Raw genomic sequence first — 18,108 nt, forward strand, 5'->3', positions numbered from 1 at the left:
AGTTTTTAACTATCTAAATTTCGCCTCATACCTGATTTTAGTGCGTATTTTACGTGTAGAAGTAGGTGAGTTTGCAACTCTGTATCCCGGAAGCGGATGAAGATATCAAGAAATGTTTAAGGCTGTTCGAGATCGTGATGTTAGGAACATATCGCAAACATTTCAGCCATTTGCTGTGCGTAGCCATCTTTATCCACGGCTTGGTTTTAGTACGAAAAACTGTAATTTTTTTTTTGAAAATTAGGAAACAGCCCATGCACTAACGGTGCCTCCGTAGACAACATCAAATCAAAAAAGAACCAACAGATTTGTTCCATTTGCCTAAGCCGGAAGAAATGTGTAACATTAATACGTTGAATAGTAGCACTAAGACGATCCTTCTGTTGGGTATGCGTATGTTCCCTTCCCAAGGGGTGTCCAGAACACGTGTGCCTACCATTCTGTCACCAACAGATCCCGAGGGATGAGCCCTGGAAGAATCCAGCTTTTATGCACGGAGTTTTAGAATATATTAGGTAGTGCTTGCTATAGCTTGCTTGTTCTCACGCCAAGTGATTCCCCGCATGTGCTGAAAATGAGCATCATTATTGGAAATCATATGCTGACATATGAAGATGTACTCTGGGCATCAATAACTTTTGGTAGCAAGTCACTCCGTTGGAGGAGGGACTTTTTCCAAGGTCTTGGAAAGAGGCAGAGTACGGAGTTTTGATAACACGATTGGCGCGGAGCAAATCCTGCTACGTGCAGTTGTCAGTTGGAGTTTGTTTTTAGAGCTGCTACATGTGGATGACTTTGGGAGTTTGTGCGGTTATGCTAGCCTGAGACTCCGTTTGAGTATGAAATGGTCCACACATAACACAGTTTGCCCAGGTCGCAGATGGAGTTGGAGTCCACCGTTCGAGAGTGGGGGCGCCCTGGTCGCGGACTTCAGATTTTTGCACCGCTGAGCACAGAGTTCACCCGCGATGATAGCTGTTTGTGGTGAGCACATTTGCAGCTCCAGCACACAGGAAAGTATCCGTTTTGCTTTAAACCCTCAGCACCGTATTCTTTTGACCTGGGTCAGCAGTTGTTCACTTAATGCATGTAGCACGGCCTTACGATTTAGTTAAAAAATGGTACAAATGTCTCTGAGGACTATGGGACTTAACACAGGAGGTCATCAGTCCCCTAGAACTTAGAACTACTTAAACCTAACTAACCTAAGGACATCACACACATCCAGGCCCGAGGCAGGATAAGAACCTGCGACCGTAGCGGTCGCGCGGCTCCAGACCGAAGCGCCTAGAACCGCTCGGTCACCCGGCCGGCTACGATTTAGTGGTTGAGAATGACAGTCATGTAAGACAGATAGCGTTAACGATTCTACTCACAGAAGGAGACATCGTATAGAGAATTCCAGTCCTTCATGTCAGCATTGCTAATCAACTATTACTATTGACATAACTGAGATTTGTAGGTGTTTTAGAGGATCTGTGTTTCTTTTGTATCATTGTTTTGGAACATCATATTCATTGCTCGTTTCTATTGCAACAAATGAATTGTTTCAATGAATTACCTTTTTCATTACAGTAGAGAAGATTACGTATCCATAAATCTGGTACTGTTTGTTAGATATTTAATGTTACTCACTGTTTTACCACAACTCAAGGTTAACTGCTAGGGGCACAAAATATTAACACATCCTTGCGTCCGTTGCGCACAGATTTCAGTAGTGTATCTTAAGGGTGGTTCTGTGTCAGGGATCATTCCGGAGCAGAAATTAATCGCAGGTAATTCCCAAATTAATGTTGTACGGGGCATCTCATATGGTATCAGCAGTAAACTACACATGAAACCTGTACACCTCAACCCAGCTGCCAGTGGTCCGTTCCCAACGGTCGGCTGTGGCGCTCTGCCTTTAACCTCCACCCGAATTTCAGCTTTTGCTATTCGTCTGTTCATCAGGATTACTTGGACAGTCTTACGATCTTCTCGTGGTGCAGCCCGTCTGGAAGGACCTCTGCCCGCTCTGCCTATATAAGGCAACAAGCGTCTGGCGCACTTGTTGGATCGGTTACTGCTGCTATAATGGCAGATTATCAAGATTTAAGTCAGAATGAGATTTTCACTCTGCAGCGGAGTGTGTTTCAAGATTTAAGTCAGTTTGAACGTGGTGTTATAGTCAGTGCACGATCGATGGGACACAGCATCTCCGACGTAGCGATGAAATGGGGACTTTCCCGAACAACCATTTCACGAGTGTACCGTGAATATCAGGAATCCAGCAAAATATCAGACCTCCGACATCGAAGCGGCCGGGAAAAGAACGGGCAAGAACGGGTCTAACGACGACTGAAGAGAATCGTTCAACGTGTCAGAAGTGCAACTCTTCCGCAAATTGGAGCAGATTTCAATCCTGGACCATCAGTAAGTGTCAGCGTGCGGACCATTCAACGAAACATCATCGATATGGGCTTTCGGGGTCGAAGTTTACTCGTGTACCGTTTATGACTGCACGACACAAAGCTTTAAGCCTTACCTGGGCCCGTCAACACTGACATTGGACTATTCATTATTGTAAAATGTTGCCTGGTCGGACAACGCTGGTTTCAAATTGTATCGAGCGGATGGACGTGTACTGGTATGGAGACAACGTCATGAATCCATGGACCGCGCATGTCAGCAGAGGACTGTTCAAGCTGGTGGAGGCTCTGTAATGGTGTGGAGCGTTTGTAGTTGGAGATGTGGGACCCCTAATACGTCTAGATACGACTGTGACAGGTGACACATATATATGCATCTTTTCTGACCACCAGCGTCCAGTCATCTCCATTGTTCGTTCCGCCGGACTTGGACAATTCCAGCGGGACGATGTGACACTCCCACGTCGAGAATTACTGAAGAGTGGCTCTAGGAAGACACTTCTGAGTTTAAACACTTCCGCTGGCCAGCAAACTCCCCACATATAAACATTACTGAGCAAATATGGGATGCCTTGGAATGTGCTATTCAGACAAGATCTCCACTCCCAACACTCTTACGGATTTATGGCCAGCGCTGCACGATTCATGGTGTCAATTCCGTCCAGCACTACTTCAGACATTAGTCGAGTGCATGCCACGTCGTGGTGCGGCACTTCTGCGTGCTCGCGGGTGCCCTACACGATATGAGGCAGGTGTATCAGTTTCCTTGGCTCTTCATGTAAGTAAGAGAAGCACACGTATTGCTGGGAATGAGGGTAAGCACGCAGCAGTGGCGGCACATGGTGTACGCCAGAGCATGACACATTAAAGTGAGAGCCAGTGAAGTAAATTGGTAGTCCTCTCGCCGTGTTTCTGCGGTGGTGCGTGAAGCTGAGTAACAAGGCCACAATTCTCGGGGTCGGCAGCAGCTCAGCCATTAATGGTGCTGCCCGCTGTAGCACCTGACACTGTGTTCCCGCGCGACGTGCCCACCGGTCCGCGAAATTGCCGACCTTCCGGGTCAGTTCTCGGATAAGCGCCTGCCCCTACCCTGCACCCTGCTGTCGTTCTTGCAAGGAGGCGTTCTGCAGAAACCGATCAATGAGTACACAGGCGCAGATCCAAGAAAAAGGGGTGAGGAATGTGGCGGAAGAGTTTTATGGGGGTTATCACCCCCATCCCATATACAGGGTGTTTCAAAAATGACCGGTATATTTGAAACGGCAATAAAAACTAAACGAGCAGCGATAGAAATACATCGTTTGTTGCAATATGCTTGGGACAACAGTACATTTTCAGGCGGACAAACTTTCGAAATTACAGTAGTTACAATTTTCAACAACAGATGGCGCTGCAAGTGATGTGAAAGATATAGAAGACAACGCAGTCTGTGGGTGCGCCATTCTGTACGTCGTCTTTCTGCTGTAAGCGTGTGCTGTTCACAGCGTGCAAGTGTGCTGTAGACAATATGGTTTATTCGTTAGAACAGAGGATTTTTCTGGTGTTGGAATTCCACCGCCTAGAACACAGTGTTGTTGCAACAAGACGAAGTTTTCAACGGAGGTTTAACGTAACCAAAGGAACGAAAAGCGATACAATAAAGGATCTGTTTGAAAAATTTCAACTGACTGGGAACGCGACGGATGAACGTGCTGGAAAGGTAGGGCGACCGCGTACGGCAACCACAGACGGCAACGCGCAGCTAGTGCAGCAGGTGATCCAACAGCGGCCTCGGGTTTCCGTTCGCCGTGTTGCAGCTGCGGTCCAAATGACGCCAACGTCCACGTATCGTCTCATGCGCCAGAGTTTACACCTCTACCCATACAAAATTCAAATGCGGCAACCCCTCAGCGCCGCTACCATTGCTGCACGAGAGACATTCGCTAACGATATAGTGCACAGGATTGATGACGGCGATATGCATGTGGGCAGCATTTGGTTTACTGACGAAGCTTATTTTTACCTGGACGGCTTCGTCAATAAACAGAACTGGCGCATATGGGGAACCGAAAAGCTCCATGTTGCAGTCCCATCGTCCCTGCATCCTCAAAAAGTACTGGTCTGGGCCGCCATTTCTTCCAAAGGAATCATTGGCCCATTTTCAGATCCGAAACGATTACTGCATCACGCTATCTGGGCATTCTTCGTGAATTTATGGCGGTACAAACTGCCTTAGACGACACTGCGAACACCTCGTGGTTTATGCAAGATGGTGCCCGGCCACACCGCACGGCCGACGTCTTTAATTTCCTGAATGAATATTTCGATGATCGTGTGATTGCTTTGGGCTATCCGAAACATACAGGAGGCGGCGTGGATTGGCCTCCCTATTCGCCAGACATGAACTCCTGTGACTTCTTTCTGTGGGGACACTTGAAAAACCAGGTGTACCGCCAGAATCCAGAAACAATTGAACAGCTGAAGCAGTACATCTCATCTGTATGTGAAGCCATTCCGCCAGACACGTTGTCAAAGGTTTCGGGTAATTTCATTCAGAGACTACGCCATATTATTGCTACGCATGGTGGATATGTGGAAAATATCGTACTATAGAGTTTCCCAGACCGCAGCGCCATCTGTTGTTGAAAATTGTAACTACTGTAATTTCGAAAGTTTGTCCGCCTGAAAATGTACTGTTGTCCCAAGCATATTGCAACAAACGGTGTATTTCTATCGCTGCTCGTTTAGTTTTTATTGCCGTTTCAAATATACCGGTCATTTTTGAAACACCCTGTAAAAGACAATGACAAAAAAAAAAAAAGATCGTACAGCTGGAGGGCGTTGTGCGACATAAACGAAAGTTAGTAGGTACATCTGAAAGATGATGTCTATTGGAATCTCGCCCTAGTCACATAAGAGTGTCGCTAGCAGCAACACTATGAGGATTGAAATCAAATCTGCTTTAAATTCACCCTGTAATGGTCGTGACCGTTAATTACCTTAGAGATTTGACGCGGTGAGTTGATGTTAGTCAATAATGCCTTTAAGGCGAAAAAGGCGCCATTATCAACACATCACTGACTTTGGACAAAATCCGGTAATATGGCTACGAGAAGTTGGATGTTGCTCCTGCGATATTGCAGAAAGTTTCGGCAGGAATGCAGCCAATGTACATAACTGCTGGCAGCGGTGGTCACGAGGATGTACAGTCTCAATGAGACCGGGCTGCGGACGGCCACGTGGCACTACCGAGAGGGAAGACCATCTTGTCGGGCGCATGCCTCTGGCGCATAGTACTACATCTGCAGCAGCGACTTGAGCAGCAATTGGCACCACAGTACCACAACGGAATGTTACAAATCACTTACTTCAAGGACAACTCAGAGCCAGACGTTCTGTAGTGTGCATTCCACTGATCTGAAACCACCGCTTTTTGTGATGTCAAACGAGAACTCATTGGAGGGCAGGGTGGAGGTCTGTTGTGCTTTCTCGTGAAAGTCAGTTCTGCCTGGGTGCCGTGTGCTGGTTAGGAGGAGTCCAGTTGCGGCCCTGCATCCAACCTGTCTGCGTGATAGCCACACTGAACCCACACCTGGAGTTATGGTCTGGGGTTCGTTTTCGTATGACAGCAGGGGCACTCAGATTACTATTCCATGCACGCAGAGTGCAGATCTGTACGTCAACCTGGTGATGCGACTTGTACTGCCATTCGTGACAGAGTATTCCAGGAGTTGTTTTCCAACTGTGTAACACTCGCCTGCATACCGCTGTTGTTATCCGACATGCTTTACACAGCGTCGATATGTTGTCTTGACCCGCTCGATCACCAGATCTGTCTCCAATCGGGCACACGTGGAACATCATCGCACGACAACTTATGTGCCATCCACAAACAGTGTTAAGCATCCATGAATTGGTCGACCAAGTGCAACAGATTTGGAACTCCACACCACAAACTAACATCGGACATCTGTACAACGCAATGCATGCGCGTTTTCATGGTTGCATTCAACATTCTGGCGGTTACACCGGTTACTCATGTACCAGCATTTCACATTTACAATGGCTTTTCTCGTACTTACGTTAACTATCATCTTGTTTTTTTTTTTCTTTTACTGAATTTCATTCCCTCCCAAGAGGAGAGTGGGGGGGGGGGGGGGAGGGGGAGGGGGAGGGGGCTGGCAGCAGCTTAATATGCCACTCAACACCCAACAGAAGAATTAACAAACGTACTGCGAAGATAACAAACAATAAAAAAACAGGCGATAAAACTGTTACTTTTTATAAACTGTAAATGACTGAAAGTTGTGGAAGTGAAAACGTAGAAACAAGGGGTTGACGATGCTAATGAAGACACACAGTAAGTAGACAGGCACAATTTAAAAAACACGGCGACAGTCAGGTTTGTGTTCGCAAGAGAGAAAAACATACCTAGCGACAGTGTGCTTGCTGTTCGCAGCAATTAAAAAAAGGTTACGCGCAACACTGATCACTCACTTAAACACTTCACTATAGGGTAGATAACACACCGTAGGCTAAGGCAGATGGGGGGGGGGGGCGTGGGGAGGAGGACCCGTACAGATGAGGAGGAAAAAAGGAGAGGAGGAGAGGAGGAAAGGAGAGGAGAGGAAAAGCAAAAAGGGAGGGGGGGAGTCGATGGAGGGAGAGGACACATTAAAAAAGGGGGGACAGCGCAGACGCGAGAAGGGGTGGGGAAGGCAGAGGAGGGAAAAAACCTGTCACCTTGCAATGTTAATCGGTTGAATACGCTACCTAGACGAACGTATTCACGAATTCATTACTCTACATTAACTACTTTTTGGTGTTGGCCATTTTTTCTGTCAGTGTATTACTACATACACCAATTTTGAGATTTGTAGTCTAACTTTCAGAGAATGATGTAGCATGAAAACTAATACTCTCGAAAACTCCAAGCAATTCAAGAAATTACGAGCTCTGTTTAACACAGAATCCTCAATCTGATCAAAAGTCCTGGCTCGTATATGTAGTACGAAGTTGGCCAGTAGATGTCATGAAAGACAGACCCGCCAATATAAATGGATGCGGGGTGTATTTTCATTACAGAAGCAGCAACGGCAGAATTGGTCTGTCAAGAAACCTCAGTGACATGGAACGAGGACCACTCATTCGATTTAATCTTATTAACATATCTATCGCGGACATTTCAAAGTTGGCTAAGCGCACTGTGTTTCAGATGCGGTATAATCGTTAATATTTCTCAGCACGTCATTTCTCATCATGAATATTGAATTTTCCTTATTCTGAATGTGATATTATCTCCTGTGCTGATCTGAACCATATTTTCTCGGATTCATCTAATCCCAGAGTTCACAGATAGGTTTCTGCGGAAGACTTGTGGAATGCTGGAGTAGGTCTACCTTCGTGATTTACTCGATTCGTAACAATTACTTGAAATGTATTGCATGGCTGTATAGTACACAAATAAAAAAAATTGCATCACCTCGGTTCCGAGAGTTCCGAAGCCTGTACAGGAAATTGGAATAGAGATCAACATAAACATCATTTCCGCCCTTTTTATTGCTCATGAAAACCACACATTGCATGTTGTACCACCGTACAGCGAGACCTTCAGAGGAGGTGGTCCACATTGCTGTACCTCCAATATCGGGTCAGGAGTGAAGTTGCGCATTATGCAGCCCATTGTGTAGAGTTTGAGTAGCAACATGGCGTTCTGTGGCTGCACGAAAAGCATTATTCAACATTGTGGTGTTACTGTCACGGTTCCTCCGAGCCATAATACGTTGGTAGCGGTCAGCCACTGCAGTAGTAGCCTTTGGGCGGCTGAGCGAGGCATGTCACCGACAGTTCCTGTGTCTCTGTATCTCCTCCATGTCCGAACAACATCGCTTTGGTTCACTCCGAGACGCCTGGACACTTCCCTTCCCTTCCTGGCACAAAATAACAATGCGGACGCGATCGAACCGCGACATTGACCGTCTAGGTATTGATGAACTTTAGACAACACGAGCCGTGTAGCTTCTTCCTGGTGGAACTGATCGGCTGTCGGACCCCCTCCGTCTAATAGGCGCTGCTCACGGATGGTTGTTTACATCTTTGGGTGGGTTTAGTGACATCTCTGAACAGTCAAAGGGACTATTGCTGTGGCGTCCATCTCGAGGAGTTCTGGGAATCGGGGTGATGCAAAACTTTTTTTGATGTGTGTATTTTTCCTGCCAAATGCCAAATAAAAAAGTGTTAAGCGCATTGCTTCACGGAAGTGGAACGAGATCTGCATGAACTGGAGGTAACGCTGGAGGATATCCACAAACGCATCCTGCTCAAGAAGAAACTCCAGAAGCACCATGTTTCCAAGAAACTAAAACTAAAAAACAGGGCCTCAAGCGAGGTAGGAACAGCGCAGGAAAAGAATGCGGGAACACTGGGTTACACTTAAGGCCCTGGTTCAAGGAAAAGGAAAGGTGAAGTTGAAATATCGTGGTCTGAGAATGACCGATATTGCAAAAAGAAAGGAACGCACTGTAGGACACAAGGTGATGTGGACGTATCACGTCGGCTTCCAGTTTTCTTTGTGGTATCAAAAACCGTTTTGTAATTCACCTCAAATAAGACAATGTTTCATTTTAATTGTAGAGCAGATTCGCCACCTCTCTGCTTGCAAAGTTAGCGCCGGAAGCGAACACCTTCATCTTCTTCGGGTAACATTTACCTCTCTCATGTGCTCCTGTTTATTACGCTCATCTCGCTAACAATATTAGTCTTTGTTAGAACACGTGAGGATCAATCTCTATGTTTCATGAAGTTCTCCGAGCTTATAGGGCGCATGCACAAAACTTCCAAACTCTTTAAATAATACTATGGTGATTGTCGTGAGTATGGCACTATTTTCCTGTCTTTTTTAGATGTGTCGTTCTGTAAGGGCACGTGGTCGTAAGTGGACATTTGAATTTTTTACGGAGGAGCTTTTGTTTCTACTTTCTGAATAATAACTGAGATTATTAATTATTTTACTAACGAAGACATTTTCTCATACTTCGATCTTTAACGCCTATTTGTTGATGTACTATTTTCAGCTTTATTGGTGGAATCAAAACATCTACCTATTTCATATATATTTCAACTGAACTGCGTTTAGCAGGGAAACTTTTGTAGGTATTGCCTTCAGACATCACATAACTTTCTTGATTTATAAGTCATTTTCAGTTAACTAATCTAAGTGCAAGTCGCACATAGCATATTCTGTCACATGTGCATGTTACAACTGAACTGCCTTCAGCAGGGAAACTTTTCTAGATGTTGCCTTCAGACGCCACATAATTTTCTTGAAATTGTGTCATATTCAGTTCACTAATCTAAGTGCAAGTTGCACATACCATATTCTGTCACATCTGAATTGCACGTATCTTTCATATAAGGATACGCTTACACTGATGAGTTATGTTAGAATTATTATAAGATACATCTTCATGTACTTTATGTTCAAGGTCCCCTTTATTGTTCTGTTGCGCTATGAAAGTTGCTTCACTACCTCATGTTTCACGGGCTGTTGTTCAGTTTTAGGTCAATTTTCATACAAAGGGGAATATTTTTCATGATATTAATATTGGAATCATAACTTGCTATGCATGCACAGGTTAATGTTAAAAATTTGTGTTACCTTTATCTTTGTTTTTATATGCAAAGTGTTACTCAAAATTAAGTGGATAGCGACATTATCCAAGGGAATCACTTTGCTGTTTCCTGTGCGTTTGCCAAGATAACATTTAAGACAACAATTGCAGGATCTTCCACTGTATAAGCAAGTAGAAATGGTCGAACTGTTGAGCAGCTCGAAGTCACGTGGGCTATGGAATTTTTCGCAGCAGCCCCTACACACAGGGTGACACCGTATGGTGTTAAAGGCTTTCAGGGATGATTGGGAGGGGTAAATGTATTAATTCGAGGTAGTGACACTAGTCCAGAAACGACCCAGTCGAAAGGTATAAGCTAAAAATTTACTCAGTTCCCCCTTAGCGCAGCTCATTGTGGAAACTAAGGGCCCCAGCTTCGGAACGCTGATCATGACGGACAGAATTCCCGCTTAATATTCCCTAGTGCCCTCAAATAACTTCCCCTGTTGATGGACTAGTAACGGTGTCAGAGAGACCGAAAATCCCAAGGCTAAAGTACAGGAGTAATGAATTCCATTTAGGTGCACAAGTTTCACAACCTGCTTCTTTTACAACAGTTGTTCGTAAAGGCGACCCCCAACGTCAATGAGGCCATGTTATCGTCGCACAAAGTTCTGTCGTACCGGCTGTAACATCCCCGGTGTCGTTTGAACAGTGTCGCAGGCAGCGAGAAGTCTTGCCAGGAGATCCTCTTCAGTCTCGTCAGTTGCCTCGTACGCAACACTTGTCACTTGGCCTCACAAGAAGAAATCAAGTGGGATGAGATCAGGTGAACATGCTGGCCACGAAACAGGACCTCCTCTGCCCATTTACTTTCCAAGGAGTGTCTCATTCAAGTGTTCACGAATCCTCAGTCCAAAGTAAGGTAGGACTTAATCATGTTGAAACCACATCTATTGAAGAATAACAAGTGGATTACGTCCCATGAACCTAGGTTGTCGTGTATTTCCCTGTCAGAAAAAGTCGAACGATTTCGGCTTAGTCGTTTCCAGGCCAGTGTCTCTCACCTAAAACTGATGCATTTAACCTTCACCATCGTACCTGAGAGTTTTAAACATAATCATGGTAACAACCTGCATAAGATTTTTCCAGCCTTAAAGCCGCGTCGTATTTTGATCTAAACTTGAGCTTTTCAAAATATTATCCTTTTTTATCATCAGGAGGTGGCTGAGAGCTGGGAACAATTAGTACCTCTTATATGGTAGAGACGTCAGTCACCTCCTGAATGTAAATGGTAGAAAGGGGTGGTGTGTTCGAGAGCTCCAGTTCAAAATCAGGAAAATACTGTACGTTCAAGTCTTCTGAGTGTTTTTACCGTAGCTATACATGGAATTCTAAACATGGACAGGTAAAGTTTGTAGAGGGACGCAATATTTCGGCGCTTTCCTTCTTACGGAAAAGAGTGAGTGTGAGAAGTCATCTGTACCAGGCGTCTGACCTGCGTGGTGACGTAGTCCCCGAAGCCGATGGTGGCAAAGGAGACGAAGCAGAAGTAGAGCGCCTCGAAGAAGGACCAGTCCTCGACGGGCGAGTAGACGGCGGCCGCGCACGAGGCCACGCACACCGACGCCGCCGCCAGGTACAGCATCACCTGCGCAGGTACACCATGGACTCACTCAGCACCTGCCTAGCGAGAAATACGCTTGCAGCGATGGCCAGTCTGGAGCTAGCTTACGGGCGCACCCACTCTGTGTCGAGCGACACACAGGGGTGTTTTAGTGAGGCCATCTGCGGTGTTCCGAGCCACTCCAGTGCAGTCGTTGAATGTGGGGCTCGGAATGTACCCCACATACACTACTGGCCCTTAAAATTGCTACACAAAGAAGAAATGCAGATGATAAACGGGTATTCATTGGACAAATATATTATACTACAACGGACATGTGATTACATTTTCACGCAGTTTGGGTGCACAGATCCTGAGAAATCAGTACCCAGAACAACCACCTCTGCCATTGATACGCCTGGGCATTGAGTCAAACAGAGCTTGGATGGCGTGTACAGGAACAGCTGTCCATGCAGCTTCAACATGATAGCACAGTTCATCAAGAGTAGTGACTGGCGTATTGTGGCGAGCCACTTGTTCGGCCACCATTGACCAAACGTTTTCAGTTAGTGAGAGATCTGGAGAATGTGCTGGCCAGGGCAGCAGTCCAACATTTTCTGTATCCAGAAAGGTCCGTACAGGACCTGCAAAATGCGGTCGTGCATTATCCTGCTGAAATTGCTGAAATGTAGGGTTTCGCAGGGATCGAATGAAGGGTAGAGCCACAGGTCGTACCACATCTGAAATGTAACGTCCCTTGTTTAAAGTGCCGTCAATGCGAACAAGAGGTGACCGAGACGTGTAGCCAATGGCACCCCATAGCATAACACCGGGTGATACACCAGTATGGCGATTACGAATACACGCTTCCAATGTGCGTTCACCGCGATGTCGCCAAACATGAATGCGACCATCATGATGCTGTAAAAAGAACCTGAATTCATCTAAAAGAATGACGTTTTGCCATTCGTGCGCCCAGATTCGTCGTTGAGTACACCATCGCAGGCGCTACTGTCTGTGATGCAGCGTCAAGGGTAACCACAGCCCTAGTCTCCGAGCTGATAGTCCATGCTGCTGCAAACATCGTCGGGCTGTTCGTGCAGATAGTTGTCTTGCAAACGTCCCCATGTGTTGATTCAGGGATCGAGACGTGGCTGCACGATCCGTTACAGCCATGCGGATAAGATGCCTGTCATCTCGACTGCTAGTGATACGAGGCCGTTGGGATCCTGCACGGCGTTCCGTATTACCCTCCTGAACCCACCAATTCCATACTCTGCTAACAGTCATTGAATCTCGACCAACGCTAGCAGCAATGTCGCGATACGATAAACCGCAATCGCGATAGGCTACAATCAGACCTTTATCAAAGTCGGAAACGTGATGGTACGCATTTCTCCTCCTTACACGAGGCATCACAGCAACGTTTCACCAGGCAACGCCGGTTAACTGCTGTTTGTATGTGAGAAATCGGATGGAAACTTTCCTCATGCCAGCACGTTGTAGGTGTCACCACCGGCGCCAACCTTGTGTGAATGCTCTGAAAAGCTAATCATTTGCATATCACAGCATCTTCTTCCTGTCGGTTAAATTTCGCGTCTGTAGCAAGTCATCTTCGTGGTGTAGCAATTTTAATGGCCAGTAGTGAATGTCACTGTTAGGTACAATGTTGCTGCGTGCTGGATAAAAAAGAGAAATATACGAAATGCACAGAAAATGACTTTTTGTTTTCCCGACTGTTTTGATAGATCCCACAACACATTTCTCTGCCATGACAACCTCTTCAACTCAGAGTAGCACCTACACCCAGCTACCTCAATCACGCTATCTGATCAAGTGTATTTGGACACGTACTAATGGGCATTAATATGAGTATGTCTACCCTTGTCCTTTATGACGGTTTGTATCCTGCTAGGGAACATCCAATGAGGTGTCTGAATGTTTGTGTGTGAGTGGCTGCCCATTCTTCCTCAGGAGCCAAATTCTGAGAAGGTAGCGATACTGGGGTCTGGAGTGCAGTCAAGATTCTACCTCATCCCGAAGGTGCTCCATTGGATTAATATCGAGACTCTGGGCTGGCCAATCTGCTTGAGGAATGTTTTTGTCCATATAGCACTGCGTCACTGAGACTGTTTTATGACAAGGAGCTCTGTCATGCTCATATGAGTACAAACAATCATCACCGAACTGTTCCTTGACTCTATGTAGTATACATTGCCATAAGGTATGTTCATGTGCGTCAGCATTTAGTGTTCTCTTAAGCATGGTAGTAGGACCACACCTAATCACGAAAACTTCCCCATATGGTAACACCACCTCCACACTTCACTGTTGGCAGTACATATGATGGCACGCAATGTTCTAGAGGCATCAAATCCTTCCATCGGATTGCCATAGGGTACAGCGTGATTCTTAGCTCCAGGTCACTCGTTTCCAGTTGTCCACAGTCCAGTGGCATCCCTCTTTATACAACACTTTATGGGTTGCCTAGCAGTGGCTAGAGCAATGTGTGGCTTATGAGAAGCTGCTCGAGCATTCTACCACATTGTTTTTTACTCCCTGCGTACAGTCATAGCATTACCTGGACTGGTAGTAGCACTTTGGAACTCACAGGTAATTCCTTCAGCTGATTTAACGTGATTTTTTTACAACCACACTCCTTAATGCTGGACAGCCCCAGTCCGTCAGCACATGAGGTGTGTCTGGTCTTTTTTTAGCTGCGCAGTTCCTTCACGTGATCACATTACAATCACATCACCAATAGCCAACAAGCGCAGGTTCAGTGTGGTTGAAACTTCCCAGATGCATTTATTACTCAGGTGAAATGCAATAACTAGTCTACACTGGAAGTCACTGAGCTATCCTGAGCAATCCATTCTGCTGTTACTACCTCTCTGTTGACAATGTAATACTCAAGGTGGTCTCCTTTTATTCTGATGGGCCTGCCTCCCCGGACATATAGTGGTCAACTTCAAGTTACTAAACTGCGTCCAAATATTTTTGATCATTGTTGTTGTTGTTGTGGTCTTCAGTCCTGAGACTGGTTTCATGCAGCTCTCCATGCTACTCTATCCTGCGCAAGCTTCTTCATCTCCCAGTACTTACTGCAACCTACATCCTTCTGAATCTGCTTAGTGTATTCATCTCTTGGTCTCCCTCTACGATTTTTACCCTCCACGCTGCCCTCCAATGCTAAATTTGTGATCCCTTGATGCCTCAGAACATGTCCTACCAACGAGTCCCTTCTTCTTGTCAAGTTGTGCCACAAACTCCTCTTCTCCCCAATTCTAATCATTGCCAGTCTACATTTTATATCCTCTCTACTTCGACCATCATCAATTATTTTGCTCCCCAAATAACAAAACTCCTTTACTACTTTAAGTGTCTCATTTCCTAATCTAATTCCCTCAGCATCACCCGACTTAATTCGACTACACTCCATTATCCTCGTTTTGCTTTTGTTGATGTTCATCTTATATCCTCCTTTCAAGACACTGTCCATTCCGTTCAACTGCTCTTGCAAGTCCTTTGCTGTCTCTGACAGAATTACACTGACATCGGCGAACCTCAAAGTTTTTATTTCTTCTCCATGGATTTTAATACCTACTCCGAATTTTTCTTTTGTTTCCTTTACTGCTTGCTCAATATACAGATTGAATGACATCGGGGATAGGCTACAACCCTGTCTCACTCCCTTCCCAACCACTGCTTCCCTTTCATGTCCCTCGACTCTTACAACTGCCATCTGGTTTCTGTACAAATTGTAAATATCCTTTCGCTCCCTGTATTTTACCCCTGCCACCTTCAGAATTTGAAAGAGAGTATTCCAGTCAACATTGTCAAAAGCTTTCACTAAGTCTACAAATGCTAGAAACGAAGGTTTGCCTTTCCTTAATCTTTCTTCTAAGGTAAGTCGTAAGTTTTGTCTCACGTGTTCCAATATTTCTACGGAATCCAAACTGATCTTCCCCAAGGTCGGCTTCTACTAGTTTTTCCATTCGTCTGTAAAGAATTCGCGTTAGTACTTTGCAGCTGTGGCTTATTAATCTGATTGTTCGGTAATTTTCACATCTGTCAACACCTGCTTTCTTTGGGATTGGAATTATTATATTCTTCTTGAAGTCTGAGGATATTTCGCCTGTCTCGTACATCTTGCTCAACAGATGGTAGAGTTTTGTCAGGACTGGCTCTCCCAAGGCCGTCAGTAGTTCTAATGGAATGTTGTCTACTCACGGGGCCTTGTTTCGACTCAGATCTTTCAGTGCTTTGTCAGACTCTTAGCACAGTATTGTATCTCCCATTTCGTCTTAATCTACATTCTCTTCCATTTCCAGAATATTGTCCTCAAGTACGTCGCCCTTATATAGACCCTCTATATACTCCTCCCACCTTTCTGCTTTCCCTTCTTTGCTTAAGACTGGGTTTCCATCTGAGCTCTTGATATTCATACAAGTGGCTCTCTTTTCCCCAAAGGTCTCTTTAATTTTTCTGTAGGCAGCATCTATCTTACCCCTAGTGAGATAAGCCTCTACATCCTTACATTTGTCTTCTAGCCATCTCTGCTTAGCCATTTTGCACTTCCTGTCGATCTCATTTTTGAGACGTTTGTATTCCTTTTTGCCTGCTTCATTTACTACATTTTTATATTTTCTCCTTTCATGAATTAAATTCAATATTTCTTCTGTTACCCAAGGATTTCTACTAGCCCTCGTCTTTTTACCTACTTGATCCTCTGCTGCCTTCACTACTTCATCCCTCAGAGCTACCCATTCTTCTTCTACTGTATTTCTTTCCCCCATTTGTGACAATTGTTCCCTTATGCTCTCCCTGAAACTCTGTACAATCTCTGGTTTAATCAGTTTGTCCAGTTCCCATCCCCTTAAATTCTCATCTTTTTGCAGTTTCATCAGTTTTAATCTACATTTCACAACCAATAGATTGTGGTCAGAGTCCACATCTGCCCCTAGAAATGTCTTACAATTTAATACCTGGTTCCTAAATCTCTGTCTTACCATTTTTAATCAGATAGTGTATTTGTGGTATATATTCCAATGTCTATCTTCCCCCACAGTTTTTACTATCTGCAGCTTCTTCTGCTAGTGTGTAATTCCCAGATGCCTCAACATGTCCTAGCTTTCTGTGTCTTTATCTGTATTTTCCTCATATTCTTTTCTTCACTGATTCTGCGGAGAACCTCATTTCCTGTCTCAACACTACAATAACTTTCAACCTCTTCCTTCAGCAACACATCGCAAACTTATCTTACAGTCGCCTACAAAATTGATTTTCAAGATTTGAGTGTGGATACCTGGAAGACTCAATGGGACAACACTTAAGTGCGGACGTGTCTACTCTCTCTCTTCCCAAACATCCAAGAATTGTCAGAAGTATACCATATCAATCCCACTCGGGGCATGGTGCGTCTTTTGACAAGACACTGCCCGTACGCCGCTCATCTTCAACTCATACTCACGCTGAGTGGCGTCTGGAAGTGTGGAGATGAAGGACGTGCATAATGTACTGATTTCCACTGCGCCCTATTTAGCACCTGTTGCCACGTGTGCTAAACAGGGCCTCTAATCTCAGAGTGATAGCAGACCGAGCGTCAGGCAGCGGAAATGAAAGTGTTAAGTGCCGATATGTTGTATCTGGAGCTCACACTCTCATATTTAGGCGAACACTATCCTTGTCAACACCCAGACTTATAGCGCCACCTGACCAACAGCGCAGGGAAGTTTCCACAACTTTCACACATGAAACACTTAGGTTTCGATAGGCACTAATATTAGATTACAATTATAGTTATAATAACAGTAGCTATATGATCTTTCCATCATTAAATACACTTTTAACCTTACAACACTGCATAATGTTCGCTACGTAACACTAGCAACTGCCCTGGTAATGTAACACGGACTCTACATTTTTATAACCTGAGCCAGATTTGGAGGACTATACAAAATTAGTAGTGGGGGTGTAGATTTTTTCCTGGTCAACCTGCTCTTCAGCCAATTAACAAGAAAATGTAATCAGATGAAAGAATAATAAACAGAAACGTGAGATATTTACAGTGAACTAAAACAAATAATTAAAAATGAAAAATTTAAATGTGAAAATGAAGTGGAAGTTTTCATATGCAAGAGACGTGACTTCCATCGCCTGTAGTTAAAAACAGTAGTAATACTAGGTAAAAAATAGAAAGAAAATGGGACTATACTTAAAAACGTTTTTAAAAACCTTGATGCACAACACTGATGTTAAAAAGAAGTACTTCACTGGCACTATGCTGGAATGTCCTGTCCTGGTGTACGAGGATAGAAGGGAGTGGTATACAGACGAGGACATATGGATGAGGACTGGTGCAAGTACATCGATGGGGTAGAAGTGGCTGTTGGAACACAAGAGGGGTTGAAGTGGAAGGGATATTAGTAAGGCCAAATTTTGATGAGGGGAAGGGTCCAGTGAAAGAAGGATGTGAGGGCAGAAGGGGGATAGGGAAAATGTA

At 44.8% G+C, this 18,108-nt stretch overlaps 1 protein-coding gene across 1 annotated transcript in view; it reads right to left on the minus strand.

The window, feature by feature from the left end:
• LOC124803147 (potassium channel subfamily K member 13-like) overlaps nucleotides 1-18,108 on the minus strand; it is a 486,082-nt gene that overhangs the window by 48,513 nt on the left and 419,461 nt on the right. Inside the window, exon 4 of the mRNA XM_047264327.1 lies at nucleotides 11,496-11,648. Within this exon, the coding sequence (XP_047120283.1) occupies nucleotides 11,496-11,648 (153 nt within the window). The remainder of the gene's footprint in view (nucleotides 1-11,495; nucleotides 11,649-18,108) is intronic.

Source organism: Schistocerca piceifrons, chromosome 6 (genome assembly GCF_021461385.2).
Source record: "Schistocerca piceifrons isolate TAMUIC-IGC-003096 chromosome 6, iqSchPice1.1, whole genome shotgun sequence".
Lineage (NCBI taxonomy): Eukaryota > Metazoa > Arthropoda > Insecta > Orthoptera > Acrididae > Schistocerca > Schistocerca piceifrons.